This window comes from Gymnodraco acuticeps, unplaced genomic scaffold, assembly GCF_902827175.1.
Source record: "Gymnodraco acuticeps unplaced genomic scaffold, fGymAcu1.1, whole genome shotgun sequence".
NCBI classification, from domain to species: domain Eukaryota; kingdom Metazoa; phylum Chordata; class Actinopteri; order Perciformes; family Bathydraconidae; genus Gymnodraco; species Gymnodraco acuticeps.
In genome coordinates, this window is record NW_022991400.1 from 79,606 (window position 1) to 105,334 (window position 25,729).

General features: G+C 41.0%; 1 protein-coding gene across 3 annotated transcripts in view; it reads right to left on the reverse strand.

The window, feature by feature from the left end:
- The window catches only part of cd2ap (CD2-associated protein), a 120,384-nt gene that overhangs the window by 58,172 nt on the left and 36,483 nt on the right, over positions 1–25,729 (reverse strand). For all 3 annotated transcript variants that reach the window (XM_034195679.1, XM_034195678.1, XM_034195680.1), the window contains exons 3-6: positions 11,351–11,528; positions 9,780–9,880; positions 8,636–8,762; positions 6,377–6,555 (exon numbers count right to left, since the gene is read on the reverse strand). In XM_034195679.1, the coding sequence (XP_034051570.1) occupies positions 6,377–6,555; positions 8,636–8,762; positions 9,780–9,880; positions 11,351–11,528 (585 nt within the window). The remainder of the gene's footprint in view (positions 1–6,376; positions 6,556–8,635; positions 8,763–9,779; positions 9,881–11,350; positions 11,529–25,729) is intronic.

Genomic DNA, 25,729 nt, shown 5'->3' on the forward strand with positions numbered 1-25,729 from the left:
ATATACATAATATATATATATACATATACATATATAATATATATATATACATATATAATATATATATATATATATATAATATATATGTATATATATGTATATATATATATGTATATAGCGCGGAGTCAAGTCAACAGCTGGGTTTGGGTCAAAAGTCCAGTTTTAAAAGGATATGTTTGGTTTACTGTCCTATAGTATACATTGGAATGATTTCAAACCTGTTTATCCCAATAATTATAAAGGAGTGCCTTGAAAATATTGTGTTTTACATAAATTGTGACCAAACCGTTTGAACTTAGACTAAAGTTAACTATCTAAACACTCAGAGTCCTTTACCTCACTGAGCTGTAGTTATCAGCCTCAGTCTGACTGGAGAGGACTCTCCCTCCACATTAAAGATCTGCTCAAAGATTGTTGGTCAACCCTGTCAGAGACTCTATGACTCAGCCTATCATAACAACCTAGTGAGGCTGTCCAACCACATAATCTCTGACCCAAACCATGTTCTGAACAGTGAATATGAACTGCTACCATCTAATCGGAGATACAGGGTCCCACGATTCAATAAAGTCAGACTGAAGCACTCCTTTGTGCATCAGTCAGTCCTCACAGTAAATACAGAGCTAAATCCCAGACCAAATGCACGCTGAAGGCTCTTTGAGCATGTTTTTCTCTCACTGATTGTGCTGTTATGTTAAATGTTTGTGTTTCATGTATTTGTGTATGCATATTTGTCTGTTGATGTTGGACATGGAGCTGCTGTGACGCAAGTCAAATTTCAGACTTGATCTGACAATAAAGTAATATCGTATCGTATCGTATCATTGTAGAAACATCTTCTTCTTATATCCGCAGCTAGCACCAGATTCTAATAACAACAGCGCCGGTACCGGTGCACCCTCCCTCTCTCCCTCGCTCACTCGCATTTTGGCTGTGAGCTGCGGGCGCCAGATAAGCCAACATCCCCCATTTCCATCACTTACAGCGCCCATCGTACAGGGCAAATGAAACGTGTAACCGGGGTGAAAAGGGTGTTACATTTACTTAATTATGAATGTTGTTACATCAAGGCCCGAAAATTAGGATGAGCCCCAACGGTCAAAAATGTGTTTTTCCCTCCCAGAACTGCCAGTGCAGCGCCTCCACAGATCTGGCGCCCTAGGCGAAAATCAACGCCAGTGCGACGGGCCGGCCCTGAGTTCATATGCAACTCGCAAATATCTTTCTCTCTCTCTCTCTTTTCTCTTCTCTCTCCCTCTCCTCTCAATGTTGGTACGCAAATGCGCCTTTTTGTATATGAACACTTCATATTACGTGTTCAGCACTACATGAGTTTCTCTTTACCCATGGATGCACAATAACAACGGACCCATATCGCCTTACTGCCAGCCCACGGAGCTGTAAGAATGGATATATTGCACATGTTTGCTGTAATTCATCATTTGTAAAATATTATACTACATGGGCTGTATGATTAAATCTTGTACCGTAAATGGTGTATTAAATAAAGTTAATATTACCGACGTTAGATTAACGTCCCTGTAGCTTATTATTGCACTAAGAAGCTTATTGCACTATATATATATATATACAGTGCAATAATTATTTCATGCTAAATGAAGCTCTATTGGATATCACTAGATCCTGTTACAGCCTAATATAAGTACATAACGATTGATGTGTACATTAGCATAATTACTAGCTAGCCGCTAGCTTCTAACTGCCGCCTCGTTAATATCAAATCCATCATAATAACAACCATTACCATGCTGTCATGAACGCACGGTGCTGTTACGTGTACGCAAATTGACGTGCTTGATGTGAACGAGCATTTTTGGTTAAAGTTGCGCATGCGCTATGAGCGCACATACGGGTACTTCTCAGGCATGCTGGGTAATCTGTGACGTTTCACTCTCTCAAAAGTTGGGCCATTTTATCATCATGCGCTAATGAGCAACTCTCATAGGAATGAATGAGGCCCCGCCTCCCACGCTGTATCCAGTTCTTATTATACTCCATGAATAGCACCCATTGATTAGAGTGGCCGCGATCTTTTGTGAACGCCGCGGGAAAGCCGTAACGTGCAGGGCCACCCCTGGCCAACTTGGGGCCCCAAGCGACATTGTGAGATGAGCCCCCCCCCCCCCCAACCGACAGGAGTGAAAAAAAATGTTTGGGAAACAAAGTAGGCTACTTTGCAATATAATTCCTGTTTATTATTAATATCAACATCATGAGCTTTCTAAAGAGGGTCACTGTTTTTTCGCAAGGTCAAACAAGCCCTCTATAGGCGGAAATCCCATTTGAATGCAAAGACGCATCAATTTAGAGTATTAAAGATTGCATGTCATCTTAAATATTAGTGGAATATTCATTTTAATGGTGAAAAGCTACACAACTTGTACCTTTTTTGCTATACAAGGGATGTGTAATGTTATAGTTTCTAAGTGAGGATTAGTGAGTAACAGGCAAAAAAAGACTGTGCAAATAAAAGAAGATAACTAAAATAAGAAACATTTATGGAGCAGTGACGCACGGTGAGGTTCATGGCTGGTGAGGCACTGACTATTTCAGAGTCAGATTTACAAATATTATATTTTGACCGTAATCGAAATATTCGGGTATTTTCAAAAGCTTTTTTAGTCTGATGCTTCGATTCATTTTAAACAGACCGTTCAACAAAAGGATACCAAAAATCTAAATATTGGATTGTTCTTTCTTAATAAGATCCCATTTTCATTACAATTGTGGTCTTACCTTGACTTGAAGATGAAGTCCATGCTATCCTTCTGGACAACAATCTCTATTACTTTTTTGTAAAAGTCCTCCTTATCTTCCTCTAGTTTCAAAAGTCTAGTTTGTTGTTGCGTCTACCGTCTCTGCGTAGAATAACAGTAGCAACAAGAACCTGTGGGCTCACTTGCGCCCCCTTCAGTGCGGCAGAGGTTATGGCTGCCTCCCCTGGTGCTTTTTTCATTGTCGTTGTATGATGAGACCAGCAAGCCTAAATATCATATATACGTGAAATAAGTTATTTAGAGACTATGGATGGCGAGGATAAATGTAATAAAGGGATCTACAAACATTACATTGGTGACATACAGTGAGATGGTGCAGGCATGCGCTTAGGGCCCGCTTTCCAGCCAGTTTCTGTGGGGTGACGCATTCTGAGGTGAGGCAGAGCTCATCTGTGCCTCACCTTACCCCACAGTAACTGGCTTGAGCGCGCTCACAAAATAAGTGCCCGCGCTAAATTAGTGCCCGCGCTCCAGCCAGTTACTGTGGGCTTACGAGAGGCAGAGCTCGTCCCTGCCTCACTTCTCATCGCTACCCGTAGTTGTAGCGGAGCTCGGCAAATTTGCTGATTTTGACTATAAAAAGCGATTGGAATCAAACAGAAATCACATTTACAACACAGATCAGTGGAGACATTTTATTATTATTACTATTTAGTTTTTCTTTAGTTGTTTTTCCGTTACATTGGAGTATGACAGGTGAGGCTCTGCCTCCCCTGACTGCACGTCGCTGTTAAGGAGTATAACTTTGCTATGGTACCAATAGGAATTAATACATCGAAAATAACTCCTAACACTAACAATTGGATATTAGTATAATAGCACTTTGCGTAAGAGAAAATCATCATAAACAGACAGAAGAATGCCAGACTCTTTGTGTACTTGATACTAGCGCAGGCAGAGGGGGTTCTGAGGCGTGTGAGAGAATGACATGTGGGGGGATGTGAGGAGTGGAAAGTGAAGAAGCCATGTTAGTTTTGAAAAAGAGTGAGGGCTGTTGTGAGGAGAGAGAAGGAGAAGTGGAGAGAGTTTCAGATCGGAGTGAACTTAGCAGTGAGCTCATGTTATCACCTGCTACACATGCAAGTTTATATTTACAAGCCAATGATCCGATTGTCCTTCCTTTTTTATTTTCAATTGCAAAGGAGTAAACTAATTATAAAAAATAAATCCTGCTTCCCTCAATAGTCAATGGTTATAAGTGGTATTTCCTGTTTGAATGTGATGTGTGGCGTAGTGGGTTGTCCGTAGGTGTTGGGATCAGGGGGTCACAGGTTCAAACCCCACTGCAGTCAGCATGTCGTTGTGTCCCTGAGACACTTCACCCTAAATTGCTCCTGTGGGGATTGTCCACAGTATTGAGTATGTAACTAGCTTTGGATAAAAGCGTCTAACAAGTAACATGTCATGTAATGTCGAGTGCATGTGCTGATGACAGCTAAACAAGTGTATTCACAACAAACAATGACACTTCACGTCAATCTGGGTCTGCTCCTTTAGTGTGGGCATTAAACAACCGATCTCTAGAAACTCTAGTCAGAACACTGGCTGTGGCTCAGGGGGAAAATGGACATCAACCAATCGGATCCCCAAATGTCTCGCGTATGCATGGCCATAGATCTAAACGTAAAACAGCATAGAAATACACTACATAGATAAAACATATCTCGTATAGATTTATGAGATGTTACTGAGCCTGGCGGCTGTTTATATAGTCTGCCTCAGATAACTGTCAACTGTCAACATTTTGCATATATTTTATTTACTGAGACTATTCATGTAAATGTGCTGGGCTCCAGGTCATCTGATTTGCATGCATTGCTACATCTGATGACTTGTTTATCTTGCAAGATAAAAGTTAAGAGGAAACAGTCAGATGTTATCAGCTCAACTAAAAGATCACCGACTGAATGAAAATGAAAAATCTAAGATATTAATGTCTCTGACTAGATCATTGCTGGTAATAACAGGTAAAGGATGAGAAACGGCCTGCTTAAAAAGGGCTTGAATTGGCTGCTACATCACACTGCAATAGACCTGCTGTGAGTCATCGACAACATACACATTCAGGTAGAAAACCACCACGACAAACAGAAAGCTAGTCGGGAGAACATTGCAGCGCTCACCAGAAATGTACTGTAAAGTAACTTTATGATGTATGTACTGAATGCTGAAATATTCCTGACTCTGTATTCTCTTGTTAAAACTAGTTGGTGTAAAGTGATGCTGGAAAATAATTGTTTCTCAGACATGATCTGTGTGAAGAGATGGGCGTCATAGAGAAGGGAATAAATGATATCGCTCAAATATGAGGCCAATTTTCTCTCCTGGAATATTACAAAGTGTTGCGATTGATGAAACTCATTTCAAAACGGAGAGAGAAATAGTTGTAATGAATGACAAAAGAGAGCTATAGAAAACTGGAGTGGATGTAAATGACAGACGTCTGTATGGAAAGCAACCAAAACGCTCGCAAACTTCAACACTGGAAAGGTGTGAAGGAACGGGGATTCAGAAGATTAACAATAGCAAGCAGTTCTTATGGTGTACACTGGCCCCTAAGAGGTGTCACTATATCTCTGACTCACTCAATGTTTTGACTGGGCTGTAGTCTCACTCTGAGTCACACACAACAGTGCTCCAGAGTTCACCCCTGAGTCCCTTCAAATACATAATGTCTTTTCAAATACATAATATATGTGCCAAAACATAGACTTAGCGAAGCCCTTATAAATGACAAATGTCCATATAGTGTATTTTTATGTGTCGATGACTAAGTTCACTTCTTCCAAGACAGACTAGCATCGCAACCTTGCCGTTTAGTATCTGTTTGTGCTACTATATATTTGTCTGACATTGTTTTTTCACCGTGATCTCCATCCAGAACATGCTCTCAAACTTGTGTATGGGGATAAAACACTCGCCGGCAGCAACATCCAGGGTACTCTCCCAATCCGCTCAAGCAAATCAGCTTTTGGTCTTTTTTATGATAGTTTCCATTTGAAAGACAGGGCCAATAACTGGTTTTCCTCTGATTTCCACAGTGACATCACTAGAGGTTTTTTCTTAAGATATATTCACATGTAAGCGCTCAGGATGGCTGAACTAAAACGTTGGGTGCAGCACTTTTTTGTTGGCGACTACTTCTTAATATTGGAAAAATTAAAAAAGATTACTATGTTGATAAAGGCCCCAACTGTTAAGTGTAAAATAAAAAAAGGCTGAAAATCTACACTGCCTGGGTGGAACTTGGAAAATGAAAAAGGACGAATGTCTATCAGTAACTTTAATGAGTCTCTGTCTCTTTTCAATGAAAAAGATTGTTGCCGTCTCAATTACTGTTTGATCATTTAACTATTCAATTAAATTAGTTGTAAAATGTCTATTTACACTGTCTGCGTGGTGATCAATATCTCCAAATGGTAGATAGTGCTCCGGTTTCTTTCGTAATGTTGCTAATATTTCATGTGAAATACGTTGTTATATTACAAAGGACATATTGCTTTTCTATTGAGTTGAGCTCTAACAACATGTCTTATGTCACAGATACTGTATATATTTAGAGGTTGCGTCACACTTACTCTGCCCTTCCTCTCCTCTATGTCGGGGCTCGGCAGGCGGGCCTTTAGTTTGACCGAGCCTTCCTTGAAAATATCTCCGAAGCCCACGCCTCTGATCTTCTTGGGCTGAGCAACTACTCCGTTCCCTGAGGCGGGCTGAGGGGATGTGGGGGTGGAGCCGCTTTCCATTCCACTTCCATCTGCGGGGGAGATAAAACAGGGTGAGATGGGGGGTGATTTAATAAGTGTCCAGTCTTACTGCTTTGCTTCCTGCTGCAATACTCTATACCGTATATTAGAACTTATCTTGAATAAGACATTTTCACTTCAAGACACAAGAAGGTGTTCAAATTGTGAATTCATAAAACTACCTAGTAGCAGTTTTTAGAATGTTAATACTCAAGACCTAATTAAAAAACAAAACAGATGCATGATGGGAAACGATGGTATGATATTTGATATGTTCTCACATTGTTGCGTTTAAATGTAACCACTTCATATCCAAAGAAGACAGACAAACAAACAGGAAGTGCACACTAACAGGAACACGGTATGGGCCCTGCAGCATTTAAAGACTGGTTCATGGTAAACTAAATTGTTTTATTTCCTGCTTCTTTACACATACTCTCTCCAGTACAGGCTAGCTCTGAGTGTCACGGCCCGTCTACACTACAGGCGTCAAAAAATGCTTTCAACGCTTCGCCCATTCATTTGAATGAGGTGACGTAGGATATTTTCAAACTTCGCCGAACTGCATTGTGGGTAGCATGGCAAGGCGTTGCAAGCATCGCGAGCGTCTATCGGCGTCAAAAGTTGAACAATGTTCAACTTTTGAGGCTCGATGCTTGCTCGAAGCTGGCGTCAGCCAATGAAATCCCGTTTATGCAAATCTGCCAGTACAAGCTAGCCAATCAAACCGCGTGTATGCTGGGAGAGACTACGCAGGTCATTTCCTCATATTCAAAAAAATGGAGGGAAAATTCATTATAGCGGTAGTGAATCACCCGGTGCTGTTTGATCAGTCTCTGTTCATCTACCGGGATACAAACCGGAGGAGCGAGGCATGGAGGGAGGTGGCAGAGACAGTGGGTGAAACTGGTAGGTTTTCGCCTGTTTGGGGATTTTATATCCAGTTTACTTCGTTTTAACATTGCTATTGCTTTGTATGTCGGGGGCGGGAGATTCATGTGATTGGTTGTTGGTCGCGTTGCTCGCAAAAAATCGCCAAGCCTCAGACACGCCCAGCTTCAAGCTTTTTCGACGCCTGTAGTGTAGACGGGCCGTTAGCGATGCTTGCTAATGTAAACACAGACCATATTACGTCCAAAACAGTCGGGCATTGATTCTGATACAAAGATGTTTCTGATAGGGCCTTGGGTGTAAAGCCAGCCCACATTTAAGATATTACGTCATATAGGACGCAAATCTGGATCAACTCCGTTGTACCCCCGTTTTTAGAGAAGTGGGAAAAGAGAGAGGGTTTTATTTTCTGACACTTTGTGAGTGTCCTCACACACATTTATTTATAAAAGACATCAAAAAGTGCTTTTTTCATGATAGGTCCCCTTTAAATCAATTTACCATTTTCAAATCAATATTGTAAGTCAAGTCGTTGGTTTATTTAGTACGTTGTTGTCTAATACGCGGAAAGACGAACATTGACAGGGTGGTCAGGATTTCCATGCGAAGCTAAGTATCAAATTTGTAAAAGGTAGTTATGATATTTGACCCTACACTATATGTTCTCACATTGTAGCGTTTAAATGTAATCCCTTAATATCTAACCTCAAGCTGTGGATCCTTACATGTGCACACACACCCCACACTCAGCAGTAGATCCCAGTCATATAACTAGCAGACTAAAAGGCTCAGAAACATCCAGCTACAGACTGAACACTCAGTCAAGCTGCTTGTTGAGACCTGTTTCACCTGTCCTGCAATGACAATCTGAACACCACCTTTTCTACACTTCACTTACAATACAATAATAATCATCATAATGCAATCTTCTGTCTCAACGAGTTCTCCAAAGTCTTGAACAGAGTCTGACAGAGATATTAAAAATAGACTCTGCGCAGATGACAGCCACAGTAACATTTAAGAAGAACCAGAAATTCAGTCAATTTGCTTAATTCAAGCAAATGCACTTGCCTTGGGCTTGTTCTGGTATCGCTCCTAACCAAACATACATTTCCAGCACACCTTTGTTAATGTTTGATCCCAACTGAGCTGCATCATTCACACTAATGAGGCCCATCTTGTTTGCAGTTGCTCTCTCACCAGTCTCCTCTGCCGCTGTGTCGTTGGACTCCCCCTCCTCTCCAGAGGCATCCAGCTCTTTGACAAAGTTGGAGGGAAACAGTCCTGACTTGCCGTTCGCGTTGCCACTCCACCAGCCTTCTTCAACCTGCACAGAGAGGACATTAGGAGATATAATCCACCTGACATGGTAATGTTTTTGTCATTTTAAATGCAACCTACTGCAAAAACAACACTCACACCCACTAACATCTGGCTTTGTTCTCAGTGACAATGATTGTGGTATTTATCTCTTGCAGATCTGCTTGGCACAAATACATGAAACCAGGGTGGACAGGCTAATGGGAAAGTAAATGGATAATCATTGAAGACTAACAGGTATGTCCAAAGAAGTATGTCTAAATCCCTATTAATTAAAGTAATTATAATAAATGAACATACAATCAATATGCTCTCTTCGACGCCACTGGAGTCTCTTTTGATAGAAACAGTCATTTTACTTTTTGTCCTATAACGCACTTAATCAAAACCTCTTTCTGCAATTCCAACAAAAATCGCCTCTATTTGGAGGGTTTGAACGGTAGACTAAAAAAAGTAAACTAAACTGTTTACTGTTCAGTTAAATACATTGGACACATTGTGAAGTGTTGTTGTGGCATTTGATACACGTTACATATGTAAAAAGAAATGCATTCTCGCTTACCGACAATATGAAAGGAGTCAGGAATTGACTATGTAAGCAGTGTTTGCTGTGTTTAAAAGACTTTGCATGTGCCTACTAATTTAAGTATATTTTTCCACACACACATCCCTTTCATTTATTATTAGCCCTTCATGTTGCGAACAGTTTAAAAAAACACAGTCCTGTCTCTTTCCTGTTCTGACTAGCGGAACCACAAATAACTATTTAACAGTTGGAGTATATTCAGTGGTTAAATGCATTAAGTGGTTGTAATATACACCTATAACAGTGTCTCAAATTACAGACCAAAAATGTGATTGTTTATCCAAAACACTAAAGGGTGACCAATGGAAAAAGGCAAGGCCATGGCAGATATCTCAAACATGTACACTCCCCCTAGCTTCTCCAAAAGCACTGTTATCAGAAGTGACGTACACATATTGGACATTTACATTGTATAAAGTCAAAGCATGCGTTAAATACCTCTTCAGTGATGTCTACGATGTCTCCGATCTTCAGCTCCAGCTCATCCTCGTTCTGTGGCTGATAGTCAAACAGAGACTTGCACTGTCTCCTCTTAGGCTCTGTGAAAGGTGGGTCAACAAAACACCAGCTTAGTTAACCAACCTGTTGTATGGCCTCACATGTGCATGTTGGTTAGCGCCAGTCTGAGTTTAATCAAAAGGGAAGGGCTCGGCTGTGTGAAGAGCATGTTTTCATCTCTAATCAAATGTCAAAAGGGGGCGGTGTAAGAACTGGCAAGCAAGCAAAGGGTTAATCAAGGAAGCAGGAGAGCATTAAAAATGCTCTGAGAATGTTCCAAAGGTGAGTCTGTGGCAGGCAGCAGGCACACCCTGCTCAACTATCTGAAAATATAACCACTAAACAAGAGATAGTATTGGTGTGATTGTGTTTAAAGACGTTTTCAGCAATGCAACAAAAGACGCCGCATGCATGTGAGCTGATCTATGAAGGAGAATATAAACGTGGCAGTAACGTAAGCAGTTTATTTGTCAGTGAATACAGCTACAACTCCTCAAGCCTCAGGCCAAGTTCCCATGTCTTGCTTGCCACCTGCTGATTAAAGTGAAGAGGGTTAGCCCCAAACTTGGCATCGACTCTAGCTCATTGTTACGGTAGGCTCACTTTGAATGTGTACCAGCTACATAGTTGTGCGATGATTACCTATTTGTGTAGGCCGCCCCGGATGTTAGCATCACAAAGGCTCCCTCAACACATTTTTTTATTGGATTTGGGAAATATTGCAGAAAACGCGTTGTTGGGCAGGATCATTTCCCACATTAACACCACCTTAATGATTTCTGAAGCGTAAATGCAATCACCAGAAGTAGAAAGCTAATGTTAGGCTATAAAGGGACTACATCATAATCACATGACTTCCCGTCAGAATTGCTGTTTTTAAGACTCGTATAAGCTTCAGACATTAATCAGTGGGGTATTTACTTGCATATTTGATGCTGTAGAACAAGAAGTAAAAAATCTCTTCAGCTTGTGTTAACCACAGATCTTATTTCAGGCATCTAACTACAAACAACTTAAAAAACCCAATGACAAGGGAATCAGAAGGTGGTCAAATACTGACTCATTTCCGGGTCCTTCCTGCACCACTCTATTCTCCTTTTAATGAAAATGAATGGAATCACTGTTTCTTCAATTAGTAGATGATCTATCCATCCTGAGCCAGTTGTCCTATTACACTGTATGTCACTTTGTATTGCTCAAATGCAAAACATCACCATTAGCAGCTTTTTACAGTTGCATTTTTCCCTGAAGTTGAACCTAAAAAAAACTTGCCATTATGTAAGAATAGAAACTGTAGCTAGGTTGAAAAAGACAAAGAAAAAACTCATAATAGGATCTTTGAGCAAGACTGGACACGGTGCTGGTATGCAACACACAAATATGCATGAGAGGACACACGAGCACACATATGGCACACACAGGTGAAAACATATTTGCTAATAAGTGTTGACCCATTGCAGTAAGCCACAACTCATCCAGGCAGTTATACACATGTGACTACTGCATCTTACTCTTTGAAGCTGCTGGGGGCTGAGGCAGGAAGCCCCCGGTGGGGATGCCGATGGTGCTCATTCTCTGGACCAGGTTGGCCACGTTTCCTGCGCTCTTCTCTCTCCTTAGAGGCAGAGAGGCTTCTTCTTTCGGCTCAGTCTTTGTTTCCTTGACCTCTTTGGATTCCTTCTTCAGTTCCTAAAAAAAAAATAAAACACACAGGAATAAGTCATAAGGCTTGTTTTCCCCCTGGTTTTTAAATGGTTCATTTGGTACCTTTTATACAAGATAATGTTTTATCATGTCACTATATCCAGACAGTAGAAATGAGCCAAAACTCCCAAAAGTAAACCATCCAATCAAAGCCAAGTATTACCTGGAGCAAAATAGGCAGCCTTAATACTGATTGATACCTGCAACCTAAATTAATTCCAAATTAAAAAAGAAACAATTACATTTTTAAACCAATTATATTATACTAACATAACAACCGGCTTAAAGCCAGGGGGAGTGTCTGCAGGTATGTTTCAAACAAAACAACTATTATAAGAAATGACATGTTATATGTTCACACCCAAGCCCAGTAAGGCGAGGCAAGGCAAGGCAAGTTTATTTATATAGCACCTTTCAACACAAGGCAATTCAAAGTGCTTTACAAAAAATGAAAGACATTAAGAAAATGGCATTTAAAATCAGTCATTAAAAAGAAAAGATAATAAAAGAAACATTAAAAGAAAAAGTACATGGATAAAAGTTACAGTGCAGTCTAAGATATGAATAGTTCAATTAAAAGCAGCGGCAAGAAGAAAAGTCTTTAGTCTGGATTTAAAAGTAGTCAGAGTTGCAGCGGACCTGCAGGTTTCTGGGAGTTTGTTCCAGATATTTGGAGCATAATAACTGAACGCTGCTTCTCCGTGTTTAGTTCTGACTCTGGGGACAGAAAGCTGACCAGTCCCTGAAGACCTGAGAGATCTGGATGTTTCATCATTTAGCAGGAGGTCAGAAATGTATTTTGGGCCTAAACCAGCAGCAGTATTTTGAAATCTATTATTTGACACACAGGAAGCCAGTGTAAAGACTTCAGAACAGGAGTGATGTGATCCACTTTCTTAGTGTTAGTGAGGACTCGAGCAGCGGCGTTCTGAATCAGCTGCAGCTTCCTAATAGATTTTTTAGTGAGACCTGTGAAGACACCATTGCAGTAGTCGAGTCTACTGAAGATAAAAGCATGGACAAGTTTTTCCAAATCCTGCTGTGACATTAGTCTTTTAATCCTAGATATATTCTGTAGGTGATAGTAGCCTGATTTAGTAACTGTTTTAATGTGACTGTTGAAACTCAGGTCAGAGTCCATGACTACACCTAGATTTCTGGCTTTATCTGTTGTTTTGAACATTGCAGACTGAAGCTCAGCGCTAACTTTTATACGTTCTGCCTTGGCTCCAAAAACCATTACCTCAGTTTTATCTTTGTTTAATTGGAGAAAGTTCTGACACATCCAGTCATTGATTTGTTCAATGCACTTACTCAGTGTTTGAATTGGAGCATAGTCTCCTGGTGAAATTGTTACGTACATTTGTGTGTCATCCGCATAGCTATGGTAACTTATATTGTTGTTTTTCATTATCTGAGTCAGTGGTAGCATGTAGATGTTAAAGAGAAGAGGCCCTAAGATGGAGCCTTGAGGTACCCCACATGTCATATTTGTCAACTCAGATGTGTATTTACTAGGGCCGGGACTCGATTAAAAAAATTAATCTAATTAATTAGAGGCTTTGTAATTAATTAATCGAAATTAATCGCATTTTTAATCGCATATACATATTTGACATAAGAACAGTGAGAAGCAATTTTTTTTCACATGGATTTTAGTATACCATTAGGCGCATTCACACCGCAGTACTTTTCCCACAAAGGTTCATGAGAATTTAGTTCATGAGAACTCTTTGAACCTGGGGGTGGATTAGGCAAATGAAGCCGCTGACGTCACTTCTTCTTCTTCTGCTTTGGGTTTACTGGCAGGCCGCAAACCACTTCACGGCGTATACTGCCACCCAAAGTCCCCGGCCGGAAGTCCCCGGAGTTGGGGACTGGCTTCAGTAGAAGCTGCTGGGACTCCCAGCAGCTTCTCCTTTTTGGGAGTTTTATGGGGTGTGGTTTGCAATCCGCCCAGCCAATCAGAAATATAGCTCTTTTCTCACAAGAGAGCCGCACGAAAGTTCCTGCTCTCTAGCAGCTCTCTGCTCTCTAGCAGTGACTTTCGTGGGGGTAAAAAGGTTCTTATGAACTAATTTTAGTACCGGCTCTTTTTGGTGTGAACGCGATAAAAGAGGCTAACGTCCACGCTTCCACGCTAGCTGCTATATGTTTTGCATTGAGGTGATACTTGAGGCTTGATGTGCTGCGGTGATATGCGAATTCCTTTTTGCATAATTTGCACACAACCGTGCTCTTATCGACGCTTCCATCCGTCCGTTTTTTAAAACAACATTTCCCACTGTTGTTCACTGTGGTTTGTTGTTGTCTGAAGTCATGAACGTTAGTTGGTGCTCCAGTATAATCGGTACGCCTGAAACTCATCCAGTAAGAAACGTTCCGCGGTGCAAAAATAAGTGCGATTAAAATGCGTTAATTTTTTTAACGCGTTAATTTTTGTGTAATTAATTAATCTTAATTAACGCGTTAAAGTCCCGGCCCTAGTATTTACCTATAGAAACAAAGTTGTTTCTGTCCTTTAAGTAGGATTCAAACCAATTTAGAACTGTTTTCGAAAGTCCCACCCAGTTTTCTAGTCGGTCGAGTAATATGCTGTGGTCAACAGTGTCAAACGCAGCGCTGAGATCTAATAATACTAACACTGAAGTTCTGCCACTGTCTGTGTTTAAGTGGATGTCATTGAAGACCTTTACAAGAGCAGTCTCAGTGCTGTGGTTTGGACGAAAGCCTGACTGGAACACATCGAAACAACTATTTAAATGCAAGAAATTACTCAACTGTTGAAAAACAACTTTTTCAATGATTTTACCTAGAAATGGCAGGTTTGATACAGATGTAGCGCTTCATTTCAGACGCCTACCTGTGCGGGTCCGTGATCGGCACGGGGTGGGCCCCTGCTGAAAAGGAAAACCCCCCGCAGGACTTGAAACGCCCCCTTGATAAATACATTTAATTATAATGAAACCAGCTGCAATGGATCATGGATCCACCAGGGGTAGCCGTGAAAAGCTGCCACACTGGAACTCATGTGAAATAAACAGCTGATCTTCAGGTATCTGATATAGCGGATATTTGTTAAGATCCATATGTCACGGATAGGATCATATTCTGTGCTAAATAAGAGACATGTAATCATTTACTAAACATCACCATGTTTTTATTTAACAAAATAATATTTAATTCACGTTGGCGTAAGTACAAAACCATCGCTATGTTTTTAGATCAGGAAATGCATCCAGGCTCAAACAAACGATTTTCAATCATCATCCTCACGATCATTTAATGTATCATATGTTCACGAGTTGAAATGAATGCACTAAATTTAACCCACGTGAGTTTACAACAACAAAAATAATCGCTTAATCACATCCGACTGGAGGAAAATGCAGCACGGGTCTCACTACCGATCATCCTAATCCCACGGGCAAACAATAATATGTACAGTGTTAATAGTTTACTGTATTATTAGTAGGGTTGGGAACCGAAACTCGGTTCCAGATGAGAACCGATAAGAAAATGCCGGGTACCGGGTACCCATACAAAATACACAATTTCGGTTCTGCTTAACGGTTCCTAAACGCGGTAGACCCTGTATTCCAGCGGGTCCGTCTGCACCGCGGTGCTGCGGTGACCCGGTGGAATACAGGGCGGACCTGGAGAATCACAGAACGGCCGGTCGTCAGCGGGCCGTTGACGGCCGGCTCGGTACGCTGACGGCCGGCACCGCCCTTCATTTTTTTAAACGGCATCATATAAATTGCGCTGACAGGCGACAGAGGTCCACAGTTGCTCCGCAGCGATGCTCCCCCGCCCTCCCGTAGACATTTCACGAGCTCAGTCACTTCATAACACCAAAGATAGGTCGCGGTAAACACTCTGAAGTGAGGCTCCACTACACTAAAAAATAAAAATAAAAGGCAAAGTGTAATGCCTGTTAATAGCTTGCCACAGGCATAGCTCAGTTAAAATAAAGCACAGCTATTGTGCAATACATTTGTATTGCATGTATATTTTTTAGTAACAATTTCAGTTAAAGCTTTTAAGAATAAATATATTTTTGTTATCTAAACGTTTGACCTCTTTATTTTACAATTTTGGAATCGAAACGGGGAATCGATAAGAACCGGAATCGATAAGCAGAACCGGAATCGAAATCGGAATCGATAAATTTCAAACGATACCCATCCCTAATTATTAGTGTCTAATATTACTGGGGATTTCGGAATGGTACTGGATTTTGTTTTATTGTATCGGCTTCATATCGCAATATATTCCCGAAGTCTGAAATGCAAAAATGTCCCACATTAGGGGCAATTCACCCTACATTTAATCATTCAAACAAAATCATATTTAGTTTATTTTTAACGAAATAAATGTGGTTTAATCCACATAATTTACTGTGTTAATTGTTTACTGTAGTATTGTGCACATTACTTTTTGCTGCTTGTTGCACCCCTGGTTAGAAGCTAAACTGCATTTCGTTGTCTTAGTACCTGCAATATGTGCAATAACAATAAAGTTGAATCTAATCTTGAGCAGGAACAAATGTATTTAGGCTACTTAGTACATATCTCACATAAACGATTAAACATATTTGTGCATTCTTTAAACCGAGTCAAGCCGAGTCCGGAGGTCGCGGCACATTAAAGTGTGCACCTGATTGTTTAACTTGAAGGTGCCTGATGACATTTAATCATTCAAACAAAATCATATTTCGTTTATTTTTAACGAAATAAATGTGGTTTAATCCACATAATTTAGGCCTACTGTGTTAATTGTTTACTGTAGTATTGTTTAACTTGAAGGTGCCTGATGTGAACATTTCCAGAAGAACTCTAGCTTGAATGGCCTTTGTATGTATACAGTATAGGCCTACAGTATAGCCCAACCATGTACACCTTCCTTTTTTCCGGTCCAAAGTTTGAATTGGATAAAGGTAATGGTTATCGATGGTGCTTTTATAGCCTATTGTATAATAACTGTGATTTATATTGCTTTTCAAATGCATATGGCCACCCATTTACACTGCTCTTCCCGTCAAGAATATGAATAGAACTTAGTTAGATCACTTTACATTTCTGCAAATTAATTTGTAATCACACACGTCTCCCCACGTCTCCCCGTCCCGAAAATGATAAATAAAATAAAAAGAGGAAACAATTTTCAAGTTCAGTTTTCAACGTTTTATTTAAAATAACTGACATAACAGACACCATAGTGTAGGCCTATCTGCTGCGGAAACCAGGACGAGCTATTTCGGGATCTGTTTTTCGGGGGCTCCTCAGTCTCTCATTTACCCGGCTCCTGATCTTATGCCACTGGTCAATGTTCAGATTTGGGAACCAATTGGAAACATAGGACTCAATCTTTTTCAACCTCTTGACGGGAAAAAAGGAAGGTGTAAATGGTTGAATGATGAATAAACAGTGAGGATGGGTACAGTATGAATACACTAGATATACACAGCAGCCCAGCCTGTGAGCAGTATGAACACCAATGAGCGCTCAGCTCGAGATACCAGCGAGTCGAGAGAGAGAATGATATCTGCATTTTCTCTTTTAGTTTAATTAGGACACATCCTGGGGATTGTGTTTACAAACATTGACCAGACCGTTCACCAGCCCCCACCCCCCATGTTGCCTATGCTGTCCTGTGTTGCGAACTCTTTGTTTAAAACGAATTGGCCATCGGAATGTGTGGAGGAATTCTCCCAAGGGTCACATTCCACAGCTCTCTCTCCCCCCCCCCCCCCCCACACACCACTCCTGTGATCTCCCATCCCCCAGTCTGTAGGTTTGTGTTTGCATATTTCTATGCCGTAATTCATACTGGTCCTCTCACGCACATACATTCTCCTTACAGTATACATACATAGGCTATATGAGTCCGTGTATCTACGGACCATTTGTTTTTCTTTATTAAAAAAGTAAATTGAAGAGCGTCTGAGAGCTGTTTTTGCCCTTTTGCTTTTTCCCTTACTAAATGGTCTAATGGTCAGTGGAGCGAGGGGGAGGCCCGCGAAACTCGCGGAAGTGATTTAAAAAAAAAAAAGGTTGATGATATTCGCTCTACTTTTTCTGACTCACCTTTACTCACCGCTGGGTCACCAGACCCCCCTTCCACCCACACACTAACCTCCTTTTCCCCTCTCTCTCCAAGTGAGGTTCTTACCCTCATTACCTCTGCCCGCCCTACCACCTGTCCTCTGGACCCTATCCCTTCAAACCTCCTTCAGACTATCGCTCCTGATATTCTACCGTTTCTCTCCCATTTCATCAACACTTCTCTAACTTCTGGTCACTTTCCAAACAGTCTCAAGGAGGCAAGAGTAAACCCTCTCCTAAAGAAACCCACTCTCAACCCGTCTGATGTTATAAACTACAGACCTGTCTCTCTACTCCCGTTCCAGTCTAAAACACTTGAACGCGCTGTCTTTAAACAACTCTCCTGTTATCTCCATCAGAACAACCTTCTGGATCCGCACCAGTCTGGTTTCAAGGCAGGTCACTCCACAGAAACTGCTCTCATTGCTGTCACTGAGGAACTGCACACTGCCAAAGCAGCATCCCTCTCCTCTGTCATCATCCTGTTGGACCTGTCTGCTGCATTCGACACGGTGAACCATCAGATCCTCCTTCACACTCTCCCAGAACTTGGAGTGTCAGGCTCAGCACTTTCCCTCCTCACCTCATACCTCAAAGACCGTACGTACAGGGTAACTTGGAGAGGGTCCGAGTCCGACCCTTGTCAATTAACTACAGGGGTCCCTCAGGGCTCTGTTCTCGGTCCCCTCCTCTTCTCCCTGTACACAAACTCGCTCGGATCAGTCATTAGCCCGCATGGTTTTTCATACCACTGCTACGCTGACGACACCCAATTAATTCTGTCCTTTCCCCGCTCAGAGACCCAGGTCGTCGCACGCATCTCTGCTTGTCTAGCTGACATCTCTCAGTGGATGTCTGCTCATCACCTCAAGCTCAACCTTGACAAGACTGAACTGCTTTTCCTTCCGGGAAAAGATTGTCCCACTCTTGACCTGACAATCAACATCGGCACCTCTGTTGTTTCCCCGACTCAGACTGCAAGGAATCTGGGTGTGATCCTAGATAACAACCTGTCCTTCACTGCAAACATCGCTGCTACAACCCGTTGCTGCAGATACACGCTTTACAATATCAGGAAGATACGTCCCCAGCTGACACAGAAAGCGACGCATTCTGGTCCAGGCTCTCGTCATCTCACACCTAGACTACTGCAACTCCCTCCTGGCTGGTCTACCTGCATGTGCCATCCGACCTCTGCAGCTCATCCAGAATGCAGCGGCTCGTCTGGTCTTCAACCTTCCTACATTTTCCCACACCACTCCGCTCCTCCGCTCCCTTCACTGACTTCCGGTAACTGCTAGAATCCACTTCAAGACACTGGTACTTGCATACCATGGTGCGAATGGATCTGGCCCTTCCTACATCCAGGACATGGTTCAACTGTACATCCCAGCGCGTGCACTACGCTCTGCATCAGCCAAACGACTCGCTGCACCCTCGCTGCGAGGGGGACCCAAGTTCCCATCAGCAAAAACACGTGGGTTTGCTGTCCTGGCTCCAAAATGGTGGAATGAGCTCCCCATTGACATCAGGACAGCGGAAAGCCTGCACATCTTCCGACGCAGACTGAAAACTCATCTCTTTCGACTCCACCTCGAGCGATAGAATTACTAACAAAGAACTGCTAACAGAGCACTTATATACTAATAAAGGACTGGCTTATCTATAGCCAGTTGAGTAGCACTTGAAATGTTTGGCTCTATGAAACCTGATGTACTTATATGATTCGGTTTTCTTCAAGGTTGTGTCTTCCTGGTTGAATGTAGTTATTGTAACGGAGCGTCCACATTACAGCTTCAAAAAAAACTTGGAGCTGGGCGTGTCTGAAGCTTGGGGATTTTATTCGAGCAACGCGACCAACAACCAATCACATGAATCTCCCGCCCCCGACATACAAAGCAAAAAACCCCGGGGATTTTATGCGAGCAATATATATATATAAACTCCCCAAACAGGCGAAAACCTACCAGTTTCACCCACTGTCTCTGCCACCTCCCTCCATGACTGGTTCTTCCGGTTTGTATCCCGGTAGGTGAAGAGGGTCTGGTCATACAAAGCCGGGTGATTTGCTACGGCGATAAATAGTTTCTCCTCCATCTTTTTTTGAAATATAGAAATCAACGGCGGGATATCTCTCCCAGCTTAGACGCGGTTTGATTGGCTAGCGCTTGAGCTGTCAGATTTTCAGAAACGGGATTTGATTGGCTGGCGCTGGCTACTCCGGCGGAGACGGACCGCTATGCTACCCACAATTCAGTTCGGAGAAAAGCGAGGCAACGTGACGTCGCCCCATTCAAAGTGAATGGGCAGACGCGTTGGAAACTGTTTTTGAAGCTGTCGACGCTGTAGTGTGGACGCAGCGTAAGTCGCTTTGGATAAAAGCGTCAGCTAAATGCAATGTAATGTAATGTAAAAAAGCACTCGTTTGCTTGGAAAAAAGAAAATGGCCAAGACACACATTGAGTCCAGAAAATGAATGTTATTAAGGGCTGTAAATATAATAAGCCTGTGTCTAAAATTGACAACAGGTTTATTATATTTACAGCCCTTAAGAACACTTTTGTGTTTAACAGCTGACCACTACCATGACATACTTTGTTTTAGTAGATTTCGCATGAGAGAAAAATGTATAAATATGAGCATTAAATTATATGAATATGAGAACAAAATGCATGAATGTGTGAGTGACAATATATGAATGTGTGCATTGAAATATGATAATATGAGAGCAAAATGTATGAATGTGTGAGTGTAAATATATACGTGTGTGAGAGTGAAAATGTATGTATGTAAAAGGAGAATATATGTGTGTAAGAGTGAAAATGTATGTATGTAAAAAGGAGAATATATGTGTGTAAGAGTGAAAATATGCTGCATTTTGAATGTCCGATAGTCCACCATTTCCACCGGAAATATCAAACAAGACTTAACGTATTCATCATAATTAATCATATTTATTTCGTTTGGATGTAGGATTTTTGACTTTGTTTAGAGCAGTGATCTTCTACTATATTTACATTTTGGACCCAAAATCACAAAAAAAACGTAAAAACAGATTTTGAAAATGATATTATTTTTCATAACACAAACATACACAACGAAACCATTTAAAAGCTGGAAATATATACATGGGATGTCACTATGATTAGGGATGGGTATCGTTTGAAATGTATCGATTCCGATTTCGATTCCGGTTCTGCTTATCGATTCCGGTTCTTATCGATTCCCCGTTTCGATTCCAAAATTGTAAAATAAAGAGGTCAAACGTTTAGATAACAAAAATATATTTATTCTTAAAAGCTTTAACTGAAATTGTTACTAAAAAATATACATGCAATACAAATGTATTGCACAATAGCTGTGCTTTATTTTAACTGAGCTATGCCTGTGGCAAGCTATTAACAGGCATTACACTTTGCCTTTTCTTTTTCTTTTTTAGTGTAGTGGAGCCTCACTTCAGAGTGTTTACCGCGACCTATCTTTGGTGTTATGAAGTGACTGAGCTCGTGAAATGTCTACGGGAGGGCGGGGGAGCATCGCTGCGGGGCAACTGTGGACCTCTGTCGCCTGTCAGCGCAATTTATATGATGCCGTTTAAAAAAATGAAGGGCGGTGCCGGCCGTCAGCGTACCGAGCCGGCCGTCAACGGCCCGCTAACGACCGGCCGTTCTGTGATTCTCCAGGTCCGCCTTGTATTCCACCGGGTCACCGCAGCACCGCGGTGCAGACGGACCCGCTGGAATACAGGGTCTACCGCGTTTAGGAACCGTTAAGCAGAACCGAAATTGTGTATTTTGTATGGGTACCCGGTACCCGGCATTTTCTTATCGGTTCTCATCTGGAACCGAGTTTCGGTTCCCAACCCTAACTATGATAATGTGAAAGTTTGATTGAGGTAGCATGGGATTTCATTCTGATAAGGCAAAAGTGTTATTATAAATATAATACAAAGATATATATACACATTATGTACAAAAATCAGTTTTTTCTGTCTTTATCTGTGCCACGCTTCAAAGCGGTTTCTGTCAATACGACACAGAGGGCAACATCACAGGTTCCTCCTCCATGTCAAAAAACAAGCTTAAAGCTTGACTCACGTTCAGAGTTCTCTTCATCATAGTTCAAAACTCTAAATCTATCTAACTATATCTAAATTCTCAATGTTTGTCTGTCACTTTACTTCAATCGCAGTCTCCCGCCGTCTCTCTTCGTCTCCCGCCGCCTGTCTTCGTATATCTTCGTCTCTCTCCATTTCCCGCCGTCTCTCTTCGGTTCCCGCCGTCCCTCTTCGTCTCTTTTCGTCTCGTTTCGTATCACTCCGTTTACCTGATTACCTCACCCCCTCCCTGGTAAATACATCCTGTTGAGCAGAATCTACAGTTTCCAGTATTTTCCGTTTCGTAAAATTATCAAATACGGCGAAGATATTAAAATATGTGCTTCCATTATTCATACTTCTGAAATATATCTGTATTAACTTTATATCATCGTATGTCCGTGTTTATTGGGTCTTTTTGCATGAAACAAAGACTGGCATATAGTTTCAAGCCAGTACTTTCGACAGAAATACACATATACATCCTGTTGAGCAGGATCTACAGTTTCCAGTATTTTCCGTTTCGTAAAATGATCAAATACGGCGAAGATATTCAAATATGTGCTTCCATTTTTCATACTTTTGAAATGTATTAACTTTATATCATCGTATCTCCGTGTTTACTGGGTCTTTTTGCATGAAACAAAGACTGGGATATAGTTTCAAGCCAGTACTTTCGACAGAAACACACGGCAATGTTGTCCGGACTGTTGTTTTTATGCGGCACCGGCTTGAACAGGTCATGTGATCTGATCACGCCGGCGTGACGGTCGACTCCAAAGGGTTAATATTAAATACATATAAGTATTTTTACAACTTGTATTTAGAAATACTCTGTTGTAATTATTGATGCATAAATGTGTTCATCCATTCAATGTGGCATCTGCTATAATGGGGTTAATGTATGATATTACTTAATAATACAATACATTATAATATATGATATGATAATTACATTTTAGTTTTATTCATTTCTTATTTCATAGTTTCTCATTATTATTATTTTTATCGCTCATCTTATTTTTGATTTTATTAATCTGTGTGAATCTGTGCCGTCCTGTTTTTCACTCTCACTCTGTTGCTGTTTGAACTACTGAATTTCCCCACGGGATTAATAAAGGTCCATCTTATCTTATCTTAATGTATAAGTTGATTTACTTCAATCTACTGTACTGTGTAAAAACACCCCAACAATATTAAAATAAATATACTGCATAAAGCAAACTATATACTTTATTTGATCTAAAATATTGATGTTTTTTCATTATAGTAGCTTGTGAAAACCATACAGTAACAAATAAGTGATTAAATGCTACAGTATTCAGCAAACACAACTGCAGAGCTACAAACATTGCAAACAGACTAAGTTCATCAACACCCAGTTGTCTTTGTGTATTTTGTGAATGAAGCGCCATCTCATGGTTAAATCCTGTAATTGAACAAATGGGGAAATTGGGCAACGCCCTCTAGCAATTTGGCAACACCCCCAGCCACTGGGATCCGCTGGGCTTTTGACTGGGACACACCCATGTGAGTCTGATCTGGAGTGCTACATCTGTATGGGCCTGTAATTGTTCATTACTGAAGCATCTAGATTATTCTTTTTTAAGAGCGGTTTAATGACTGCAGTTTTCAGGGCCTGTGGAAAAATACCTGAGTGAAGAGATTTGTTTACTATATGAAGTAGATCTGAGGCCATGCGACGAAAAACATCTTTGAAAAATTCTGTTGGAATAATATCAAGGCAGCAGGAGGAGGATTTCAGAAGTTGTATAATGTCCTCTAGGTTTTTATCATTAATCTGATGGAATTGTGTCATGATGTCTGAATTGATGTTAAGTGGACACAGGGACAACACATTTGCTGTACCTGATGCAGAGGCACTGACTGCTTGTCTGATGTTCTGAATGTTGTCAGTGAAGAAGGAGGCAAAATCATTGCATGCCCTGGTGGATAGAAATTCAGAGGCTACTGACACTGGGGGGTTAGTTAGTCTGTCGACGGTAGCAAACAAGGCACGTGCCTTGTTTTTGTTTTTGGTAATGATGTCAGAGAAGAAAGACTGTCGTGCGTTTTTCAATTCCAAATTATAAAAGGCCAAGTCTCTCTTTATAGATTTCAAGTAGTGTAGTAGCAATGCGCTGCGGCCACAGTTCATATCCGCAACATATCTGACTCGTTGGAGCTAATCTGCAGCACCCAACTCGCTTCAATATACCCTAATGAAGATCTGAATGGAACCCGACTAGAAAACCGCCAACTTTGTGCATTATATGACCATAATTGTTCAGAATTAATCAAGAGACATTAGGGGTGTAACGGTATACGTACCCGTACCAAGATTATTCAGTACGGGCCCTTCGGTTCGGTACACGTGTGTACCGAACGAATATAACTTTAAACGTAAAAAGATTGAGAACGTGAACAACTTCTTGGAAGTAATCTCAGGTGCTGCGTCGCAGCATTCAGAGTAATTTGCTCACATTGTGTTCAACGCGTCATAGAGCGAGCAAGTCATTTCATTGGACGAGACGCATACTATGAGAGCTGGTCAGAGGGATGCGTTCAAATGTAGTCAGTAATTTCAGGAACTGTCGAAACGGTGAACGCAGATAAAGTTGAGCTTGAACATCCTCCAGCATCATTGAAGTCTCCGGTTTGGGAACATTTTGGTTTCGCAGTTACGTTCAAGGATGACGGACAAAGACAGGTGGACCGAACCAAAGCTGTTTGTCGGCATTTTTCAACTAAAATTGGTTACGCGGCTGGCAATACATCAAACTTGCACACTCATTTGAAAAGGCATCACCCGAACGTGAATATCACCGGTACCAAAAGAAAAAAGACAGAGAAAACCCAACTCCCACTAGCATTTAAGCCTCCACCACTCGCAGAGAGTTCAGACCGAGCCAAAGCTATTACAAACACCACATATCCTTATGTTGCCATGTTAGCAAAGCGCTACCTGGCTGTGTCTGCTACCTCTGTCCCTAGAGAGGGTGTTCTCCACAGCAGGAGACATTGTTAGTGCCAGCAGATCTGCCCTTTCGGCAAGCAAAGTGGACAAGTTCATTTTTCTTTAAAAAACATGAAAATACAATGACAAGCAAGTCCTAATGTCAAACTGGCTGCTTAGGTACTAGTACAGTACAGTTCAAATACAGATTATTTCAGTTCATCGAAATGCTGCACCTTAATGTTTATTTTATTATGTATTTATTTGAGTGAATATTCACAGTTTAATAATAATTAAAAACCCAAAACTAATAGTTTATGTTTTGTGAGTACGTACAGTAAAGTTCAAATACAGATTATTTCAGTTCATCGAAATGTTGCACCTTAATGTTTATTTTATTATATTTTGTATTTATTTGAGTGAATACATTATTCACAGTTTAATAATAATTTAAAAAAAACAAAAAATATGTTGTGTTTTGTGATCATTTGTTCTGCTGTACCGAAAACGTACCGAACCGAACCGTGACCTAAAAACCAAGGTACGTACCGAACCGAAATGATGCAGCTCTTTCTCACACACTCACTCACACCCAATCGCACACCTCAGGCCGCCGGAAATAATGGATTTGATTTTTTATTATTTCACAGGTACAGGTACATTAATCTGTAAATAGAGAGGCTATTTTTCATCTGTAGTCCCCGGACAGATTTGATAAGTCACCCTATTGAGACACATTTCATTTAAAATAACAAGTTAATACAATCAATAAAAACATGCAACATATAGTACTGGAAATGTTGATAAAAAAATAATAAAACAAACATACATATAACATATCAAGACAAAAAGGACAGGTGAAAGCACAGGCAGTACAGACAGACAGGTGCAGAAGATTGTATCAGTGTTGACAGAGCTGATTCCTCCCTAACCATGTGTTGAACTGGGATTTAAATCAACTGAATAGCCACTTTCATTTTTATGGCCTGATCAATAGCAATTTGTTTGAACTCGAGCATAACGACAA